This window comes from Cyprinus carpio, chromosome B9 (genome assembly GCF_018340385.1).
Source record: "Cyprinus carpio isolate SPL01 chromosome B9, ASM1834038v1, whole genome shotgun sequence".
Classification (NCBI taxonomy): Eukaryota; Metazoa; Chordata; class Actinopteri; order Cypriniformes; family Cyprinidae; genus Cyprinus; species Cyprinus carpio.
In genome coordinates, this window is record NC_056605.1 from 15,237,632 (window position 1) to 15,247,816 (window position 10,185).

Consider the following 10,185-nt stretch of genomic DNA (forward strand, 5'->3'; position numbering starts at 1 on the left):
ATTTGGTATTTTCATGTATGCTAATAAGAGATACGATTGTTTGGTGCTTCCAACTGATCCAAGCCTGGTCAAGCTGTCTTTTGGCTGGTTTTAAATGAATTTAAGAACCGAGCTGAACACCAGTTTAGACAGGCTGTAAACCTAGCGTTTATATTTTTATATTTATTGGGTCGTTTTATGTACGCTGAACATTGTTCCGTTTTAAAAACATGTGCCGAGATTCATTTACAAGTCTTGCTCAAATATGTCGTGTTCGCACTGTTTCGTTAAGCCTCGGCAGCGCTTCGTCTATTTCCGTCACCACTCGACTTTTTCCTCCACGCTCTCGGCAGCTCTCGCTCAGTGCAGTGGGGTTGATGATCGGATTTTCGTCTCGTTCTCTGTGTTGTTGTTCTCGGTGACGCGACGGAGGTGTAGCCTGACGCGGTCTCTTACGTGTCGGCCTGAATAAAAGTGGAGCTCCGAGGGCTCGAGAGTGACGGAGGGAGTCTGTATCGGTAAGAGGAGACAAGTGTCCGGAGGGAAAGGGCTCGTCCCGAAAGGCATAAGAGTCTGGTTTGGGTTCGGCCCGTTGGAAACAAAGAGATCATGGCGGCTGTAGTTGTTGCATGCAGAGGGAGGGGAGGCAAACGGGAGAGCAACACAAACCCAGGGTGGGAAATCTTGATGCATGGCTGATCATTTAAAATGCAGGGAAATATGGATGCACAACGTCTCTGGGTGTCTCAATGCATCTGTGCAGATCATATATGTGGGGTTTCCCCTTTCTTGTTGGCTTCTTTCACTCTGGCTAACGTTACACACAAAATGTGTGCTGCTGGGTGGATTCAGGGTGTAATACTCTTATATCATTCAGGAATAATTTAATCTTTTCTGATTTAATCTTCTCAGCATTGTGCGATTTATTGGACACACTCAGATTAGATTGCAGATCTTTAGGATTGGGTTATTATTGCACTGTTTCATTGCATACTTTTCAAAGAATTGCACACCCTCAAGCAAATACATTTTTATACACAATATTGAAAACCCTTTAGCTTCTATACATTGCATATGACTAATAAATGCAGTACTTTATTGCATGTTTATATTAAATTCCACAGATCTATTCAAATACAAGACTTTTTAAGACATTACTCCTGATCTGTCTACAATGCCAAAAAAAAAAAAAAAAAAAGTTATTTTTTTTTTTTTGGGAGAATAACTGTAGGCTGTCTTTTGGATGCTCACTTATAGTTTTAGATGTAAAGATATATAAATGCACAACAGCTACATGCTTACTAGAGTAATCTGTCTGGCAGAAAATAGGATTTGAAAAGTAGAGGGAGAACTATGCATGACCAATCAAACCACAGATAGACTCTGAGCGTCATGAGATCACATTACTGTCAGTTCACACTTTCTGCCATGCTGGAGCTCGCTCTCTCCCTTTCTCATACTTTTTTTTAAAGTGCTTTATTGGCCTTATTGTTTCACACACAATTAAAAAACAGCCACTACTGGTAATAAAACATTGTGTTATTTCTAATATATTTATTTTATCGTTATATATTATTATTATATTCATATTATATAATCACAAAACATTGATATTTTTGATATAATATTTTGATATTTTTATGATCTTATTAGAATTGTTTAGTTTGGTGGTATAAGATGTTTCTCTTTCTCTTTTTATTTTTTAAGCTGAGTATAATGTCACAATTTTAGGGGATTGTTTTTTGGTTCCGCCAATGGCAAATAAGGGAATATATATCTTTTTATATCTTTTATATTATGTTTTTTTTTCTTCTTTTTTTATTGTGTCTGTAAGTTGCATTATTATTTGTCATGTTAAATTTGAAAAAAAGGATGTTATATAAAACATTTTGGCGGGACATTGCAAGCACCACTTTCCTCAACTGTGAAAGCTTTAGCCTCCAGTGTGAGTGGGATTTGTATCCAAGAGGGCTGAAGCCAGTCACATGTTCATTTATGAAAACCTATAGCCTTGCTAGCTATATATGGAGTAAATGAATCCAACTGTTTCTCTCCAGAGGAAGAGGCCTGGAGGTCAGGCACTCCAAAATCTACAAATGCTGAACAGTCAAGGGAAGCCAGAACTGCATTCACAGCATATTGTGATGCACTTTCAATAATAATAAAAAAAAAAGCTATATGATGACACCTTTATTGCAGTACTTAAATTTTTATCACTGGCCAGTGCACTAGTAATTTTACACTCTAATATTAGATGTTATTGTAGACCAATGCAGAAATAAAGATTTTCAGAGCGCCTTGGGGTTACGCACTGGGACTTTATTTAATGAGAACCTACAAACTCTTTAAATTCACACTGGGAATTTGATTAATTTTTACTGTGCCCTGTAATGCATTGCATCACCCTATGTAGGCGTACAGTATGTTTCAACAGAGACCTGACAATATTCTGTGCTAAAGCATCAGAGTTCACTGTATCCTAAACTTAAAAAATGTTCAGCAAGCATTCACCAGTTTGTTTCTATTTCTTAAATTTAGCTAATATAAATGAAGACAAGACATATTTGATGCAGTTTCTTCTCTGGACAAGAACGATTTCTGGGAACAACGTTTATCAATGGGCATGCAGTGTTGCAGTCTCAATTTTTAGACCAAATGGCCATTTTATTGATTCATAACTGCGCTTGTCTCGAGTGCAGGAAATTGCACCCTTATTTCCGACGTAATGTCAAATGATTAAATTAAAACTCCATATAGAGTTGCAGCACAGGAACGATTTAGTCATACTTAACTAATGTGTGGCTATATTTGTGTATTCTAAAATTAGCTTCCCTTTCCAAGAAAGTCTAGAGCTTCATTTTCATTTGCTTGTCTTATAAAACTGGAGAAGACATTTTAGTGAATATTAAACTGTTTGGGTTGGGTTTTCATATTCTTATCATGTTACAATATTATACCACCTAAACTACATTATAATACCAAGTAGTATTACAATACCACTGGCTTGGATGCAGTGATTCTTATAGCACTGCAATGAATGTGATGGCACCAGGATGCGATGAAGCAGTGGTACATATATCAAACTTAATGCACATTTATTTATAGAAGTCACAGTAACAAGAAAGAAAGGAATTCTGTCTAATCTGACATTACTTGTACAGAGGGCTGCAACTGAGGCACAGACTTTATTTTGGAGGAACAACCTGCTAATCACTTACATTTGCTTCTGTGTGTTAAGCTGGAATAGACGGAAGTATTTTTACATTGCAACAGTTATACAACTGAGATTGTCATTTACTCACCCTCAAGTTGGTTCAAACTTGTATGAATGTCTTCCTTCTGCAGAACACAGAAGATATTTTGTGTAACCAAACATTTAATGGTCCCCATTGACTTCCGATATACTATGGGAGTCAGTAGGGACCATGAACAATCAGTTACCTATATTCTACCCATCTTTTATGTTAAAAAAAAGATACTTAAACCGGTTTGGAACAACTTAAGTGTGAGTAAATTGTGACAGAATTTTCATGTTGGTGAACTGTTCCTTTAATGTAATGTTTGATGTCATTACTTCATTTTTGTCAGATACTGTATGCCAAAAACAGGTTTTCCCTCAGTATTTTCTCAGTAGTATTGTGGATATTTTCAAAGTAGAAATGTCAAAGTTACTGCTTAGTATAGTGACTTTTCTGTGTCTGTCTGATCAGATTTTGTCAGTGGACAGTGTAAAAATTTAGTCTGAGTTTCCCTCTTATAGGTATGTACACTTCATCTGCAATGCCACATCCAAAGTTTCAGGTTGAGACTGTGAATGTAGTGTTAACTTACTTAACATATATTAATCATTTATGTCATTCAAGTCACCATGAAATCAAATTTCTTATTTTTGCATAGATTATTGCAGTATTTATTAAAATGATCATCATTATCAATATTTTAAACCTATTTATTATCATCATTTTACAATTCATATCTCCAGAGTCTCTCCTCTTTAGCAAGATGACGCTCACATGAAACAATCACAGAAATTAGCAAACGACAACATAATTAAGTGTAATAATTAGGATTATTAATAATTAAGTTTAATTAAGTGTTTTGTAGGATGTTAAAGGGATAGTTCACCACTTTTTTTTTCATCATCTTTTTTTTTTTGAGTAGAAAGAAACTCATGCAAAATTTAAATGGAACACTAAATGAAATTTTACTGTGGGATGTCATGGTATAATAATGTATGATGATTAAAAATATTATAAATGTAACATCAACAGCTCTTGCTTGTTATATTGATTGTTTTTGTCTACTTCAACATAATGGCACTTTGTTTCTTTGTACCTGTGGGAAAAATGTAAACTCAAGATTTTGTCATTTGCATCCTGTTTCTTACCAGCTAACTCGATGACCATGGAGTCGGGAGCCGATGCCCAGCAGGGTGCAGACACCGCGGTCTCTGAAACTGAAAACCAACAGATCACACAGGCCCAACTCGCCACTCTTGCACAGGTAGGAACATAATCAATTGTTTACTACCATGTAGTGAATTCAGGACTTATTGTAATCTGTTTATTTTGAATCATGAAGAGCTAAAACATTGAATCAAGAGTCTGACATTAGAGACAAGATGACTGTGTTTGAATGTGTGTGTGATGTTGGATAGGTAACAATGGCTGCCGGACATGCTAGTGCCACAGGACCCACAGTCACCCTGGTGCAGCTGCCCAATGGTCAAACAGTACAGGTGCACGGAGTGATCCAGGCTGCTCAACCTTCAGTCATTCAGTCTCCACAGGTGCAGACTGTCCAGGTAAGACAACTTAAAACTTCAAGTATCTCTACATGTTTATGACTGATTATCAAGTGACAAGATGCATTTAATTTTTGATGTATTCCATTCTCCTCACATGGTTCTCTTAACATGCAATTATGTGAAATTAGTGCCATTTGCTCAGATCTAAATCTGCTGATCAGATTTCCACAGTAGCGGAGAGTGAGGACTCACAGGAGTCGGTGGACAGTGTGGCCGACTCCCAAAAACGAAGAGAGATCCTTTCTAGACGCCCCTCATATAGGTACGTATACGGTCTTCAATGATTTTGCATGAGATAAGGACTTTTTCAAGTCGACATCTGTCTGTGATCTGCAGGAAAATCCTGAATGACCTGTCATCAGACGCTCCAGGAGTTCCGAGAATCGAAGAGGAGAAATCTGAGGAGGACACTGCGCCTGCCATCACTACAGTGACCGTGCCAACTCCAATATATCAGACCAGCAGCGGCCAGTACAGTAAGTCCATGACTGAAGTTTGTAGATATTTTGGGGTTCAGACCTACACCTCCCACTTTATAAGCACTTCTCAACACGTCTGGTGCATCATTATACCATAATTCCCAACATATTTGGTTCCATGTGCACAGCTTGTCACCAAATCAAGACCAATTATTTTGGCAAATTGCCACCAGACCACCTCTTGATTGTTGTTTCTCCTTCAGTCGCCATTACACAGGGTGGAGCCATTCAGCTTGCAAATAATGGTACAGATGGAGTGCAGGGATTGCAGACTCTAACCATGACCAATGCAGCAGCAGCCCAGCCGGGGACCACCATCCTGCAGTACGCCCAGACCAGTGACGGTCAACAGATACTGGTGCCCAGCAATCAAGTGGTTGTACAAGGTGAGCTGGACTTTTTCCCCCTGATTTTTTACAAAGATACAAACCAGGAAATTAATTAAAGTTAGTAAATAGTATCAATTTTCATATTGTTTGCAACTTTTTGCCCTACTATGTCACTCTCCATGTTAAAGGTATCCATCATGATTCTATGCTTTAAGGATTAATTGTTTGCTGGATGCATTTTGTCTGTCCTAAAGCTGCTTCTGGAGATGTTCAGGCCTATCAAATTCGTACTGCCCCAACTAGCACTATTGCTCCAGGTGTGGTCATGGCATCCTCTCCGGCCCTGCCAAGCCAAGGAGGTGCTGAAGAGGCCACGCGCAAGAGGGAGGTCCGCCTCATGAAGAACAGGTAACAAGTTTTTGGTAAAAGCAAACGTGAAGTCAGCCTTATCACTTATGCTCATACATTCTGAGCCTGTGTTTACTCTCATGTATGTACATTACTGTTTGGGGTTGTTAATATTTTTATTTTTACATTTTTGAATGAAATGTCTTATGCTCACCAAAGATGCATTTAAAAATACAATAAAAACAGGACTATTGTGAAATATTGTTACGATTTAAAATTTGGTTATATTTTAAAATGTAATTTATTCTTTTAATCGGAAAGCTGCATTTTCAGCAGCCATCACTCCAGTCTTCATTGTCACATGATCCTTCAGAAATCATTGTAATTTGCTGATTTTGTGATCAAGAAGTGATCACTTCTTAATATTATCAATGTTGAAACCAGTTGTGTTGTTAATTTTTTTATTTATTTTTTTGTAGAAAAGGTGCTGAATTTTTTTTTCAGGATTCTTTGATGAACAGAATGTTTCAAAGTACAGCATTTATTTTTTTATATTTTTAAAGCATCAATGTCTTTACTCTTAGATTTGATCGATTTAATATGACCTTGCTGAACAGAAGTATTCATTTCTTATAATCTTAACTTTTGAACAGAAGTATAAACAATATCAATATCTTTTTACTCTATCAGCTGCACAGATTACTGACTAATTTCAATACTTGACAGATATTTGACAGATTTATGCAAGGCAGTGTAAATATAGCCTGTGTGATGTGAAAACGGAGACAAAAAAAGAATCTGATTGTCAAAATATTGGATCTGTGCATTAGAATTTATAGTAAATGCATCCTAAAATACCTGCTGTTTTTCATTATGTTGATAATATTCATGAAAAAATATAATTAACAAAAAAAAGGACTGAAGAATACATTGTTTTAATTTTGTCAATATGTATAATAGCGTTTATCTTAAAAAAAAAAAAAAAAGGCATGTGCAGTAGAATATTTATCTTTAAATAAAGGGATTTTTGCTGTAACATAGAGAATCATGACATTTCTTATAACTGACTAGTTATTTTCTCAACCCTATTTTGGACCAAAAAGATTCATCAAAACATCTGCCAAGTAGATCTCAGATATATTTTCCCCCTTTAGAGAGGCTGCTCGTGAGTGCCGTCGAAAGAAAAAGGAATATGTCAAGTGTTTGGAGAACCGTGTGGCCGTTTTGGAGAACCAGAACAAAACTCTCATCGAGGAACTCAAAGCACTCAAAGACCTGTACTGTCACAAATCAGAGTAATGTACCACCCGTTCTCCCTTCATTCTGGCAGACTTACGTGTACAGAGACTAAAGGGCGAGTCAGCCAGACACGGACGCATGTTTACTAAATGTTTTCTTATTTTAAATTGCTGCAGACTGCCTGTATGAACACACAAGTACTTGAGGGAACACAAATCTCCTCTAGAAATATTGGATCATGTCATTAAAGACAAAAAAAAAAAAAATGCTGAAACCTTACTGTGGACATAAACACACAAGTATGTTCTCAGCCGTCTTTACTTCTGGACTCAAACCGAAACTCAGAGGAGGGGTTTGTGGGAAAATGTTTACCTTTTTTTCCAGTGTGCTGGTGTACAAGTCGTCAATAACTTTTAAAAGAGATACAAATAATGAACAATAATAATCATTTAACTGACATTTCAGATTTTTTGTCTTGGAGTTGGCATCATTCCCTCTTGAGATTTTAAAGGTTTAACTGTTACTTTTATTTGGTGTATAGTGCTATATAAAATCATGAAAGCTGATTTACAGAATCTATGCCATTTATAAACAGAAATATTGTGTATTGTATACAGAACAAGATTATAGCCTGTGCGTATTTTGATTTTGACATTTTACTCATATTAGATGACAAAAATTGACCTAAATCATTTAATTTCATAAAATACTGCCTTTGCAGTAGCAGCAGTTGCACAAACACAATATAAAAATGTGATTTTATTGCAGACATTTGGTCAAGTATACACCAAAATTCACATTACAATGTCAGGAAGTGATTTTGAAATATGTTTCAGGTTAAACATTTCTTCACATTTATATTGATCATATTTGGCAGATCGCTTCTGTGTTCTGCTTGTGTATCATACAGCTATAATTGGATGAAATACAATCCAATACATTCTATCTCTGGCATTATAAACAAAAGCATGTTTTATAAATATTACATTAGCTTTGATATTGTTATATGGTCAATTTTTCATTTCAATACTAACTGGGAGGCAGTGTCTTTGTATTTGATAATGTGATAACATAAGTAAAGAGTACATGTTATCTATTAAATCATATGCATTTTTTGGCAGCTATTTCATATATATAAAAAATGATATGTTAAAAGGATTTCTCTTGGTTTCATTTTTCCTTTTTCTCATTCAGTTGCTTTTGAAAATTCAAGAAACAACTGAACAGTTGGTAACTTTAGTTACAGTTTGCCTTCATCAATGTGAGTTGTATTTTGTTTACAGGGGATATATATATATATAATTTTTTTTTTTTTTTTTTTCAAAATCTGTCAATTATCTGACTTTTAAAGTTGTTTAAAAGCAAAAGGGGTTCACATTTTGGTTATAGTATGACATTTTGCACTGAGGACAGAAAGTTTTAAAAGAGATATTAGCAGCCAAAGAGACTTTGAATTAAAAATGCCCATCAACAACTCCAGTCTGTACTGAAAGGTACCTGTGTCATCTGTTGGCAAGTGCATCATCTGCTGCTACTCTTAAACTTCGCACCGTCTGCCTGACGTGTCATTTACGCATTCAGGCGTGACAAATTAGGGAAGCAATCACTCCTAAGCAGGCGCTCACGGTCCAGAACTGCAGTCTAACTGCTTATGCAACCTGATTTCCCTCACAAAACCAATTATTTTCTGACACAAGAATCTGAATTGGCTCATCGAAGGACAGACTGACCTCAGCTTTCAGAGAAATGCAAATTCTGTCTGTTTTCAGTGATAGAATCTTTATTCATTTTTCTGAACTGACATTAACTTTTCCCCCTCTTGTATGTACCCCGTATGCAATGAGATTGACCTACTGCCATGCTGGCCAAAGTGAAATCCGAAATATGTGACTGTGTATTTGTCTTCATGTATACAAAAGGCCAATCAATCTAAAGCAATGTTTGATCCCACTCATTTTGGACAAACACATCATGCACTTTTTGTATGATAGCTTTCACCTTTTGGACACTATGTACAGAACTGGTAGGATTTTATAGTGTTTCAAACCTTTAGAAGTGTATTGTATATACCTTGTGACTTGGCTTACATTTTTAGGAACTTTGCACTCTGTTACTGTTAAAACAAAATTGTGTATACTTGTTGTTGTTCCCCCGCCTCCCTTTTGTACACAAATGTAAATCTTTAATAAAATACTAATACTGCACAATGAGTGTTGTGTCAAGTGATTTTTCAAAGCTGTGAATAAAACCGGTCATTGGAGTATGTTTTACAAGAAAGTATTACTTCAATCTTTATACTTTAAAATTTCATGTTTAATATAACGTGTTCCTTGCCATTTCTTTGTAATTTTTTTTGAGAAATTTCCTAGCAATTTCTGAGTAAAATTTGTTTCAAAGTAAATGCTAGGGAGCTTAATGAGACCCCCGAATGAGTCTGAAGCATTATTAACCCTAATTTTTCTCATTAATTACTTTTTATTGTCTGATTGAATTTACATTCCAAGATTTTACATTTATTTTTCTCAAAATTGAATTTAAAATTTAAAATAATCAGGTCATTCTTCAATTGGAGTGGCAAACAAGAGGCAGTTTAAAAAAAAAAATGCTTATATATAGCAAAGCCTGCATTAATTTGATCCAAAATACAGCAAAAGCAGTAATATTGTGAAACATTTTTTATTTAAAACAACTGTGTTCTATTTGAGTATATTTTTAAATTATTTTTATTCCTGTGATCAAAGCCAAATTTTCAGCATCATTACTCCAGTCTTTAGTGTAACGTGATCCTTCAGAAATCATGCTAATATGCTAATTTGCTGTTCAAGATATTTTAATTTATCATCATCATCATGAATATTTTTATTATTTTTATTTTTTTATCAAGACTGCAAAACATACAACATATGGTGAACACAAAAACAGCAGTAAAACAGCAATAATAATAACAAATGAAAAAAAAACAGCAATGACAATCTGAATAATAGTAGTAGTATTTAAGTAGTAC

The 10,185-nt window shown here is 35.4% G+C and overlaps 1 protein-coding gene across 1 annotated transcript; it reads left to right on the forward strand.

Annotated features, from left to right (window-relative positions):
- The first annotated feature begins 333 nt into the window (after nucleotides 1-333).
- Nucleotides 334-9,391, forward strand: creb1b (cAMP responsive element binding protein 1b). Its single transcript, XM_019110295.2, has 8 exons — nucleotides 334-497; nucleotides 4,370-4,482; nucleotides 4,637-4,783; nucleotides 4,948-5,048; nucleotides 5,123-5,262; nucleotides 5,469-5,651; nucleotides 5,849-6,002; nucleotides 7,097-9,391. The coding sequence occupies exons 2-8, from the start codon at nucleotides 4,378-4,380 to the stop codon at nucleotides 7,239-7,241; spliced, it is 975 nt and encodes a 324-aa protein (XP_018965840.1). The 5' UTR covers nucleotides 334-497; nucleotides 4,370-4,377; the 3' UTR covers nucleotides 7,242-9,391.
- Nucleotides 9,392-10,185: the final 794 nt, after the last annotated feature.

What these genes read in the sequence shown, in the direction of transcription:
- creb1b (XM_019110295.2), top strand. Translation starts at nt 4,378, where the DNA reads ATGACCATGGAGTCGGGAGCCGATGCCCAGCAGGGTGCAGACACCGCG. An exon ending in TCTAGACGCCCCTCATATAG is followed by an intron (nt 5,049 to 5,122) that starts GTACGTATACGG and finishes TGTGATCTGCAG; the next exon opens with GAAAATCCTGAATGACCTGT. An exon ending in GACCAGCAGCGGCCAGTACA is followed by an intron (nt 5,263 to 5,468) that starts GTAAGTCCATGA and finishes TTTCTCCTTCAG; the next exon opens with TCGCCATTACACAGGGTGGA.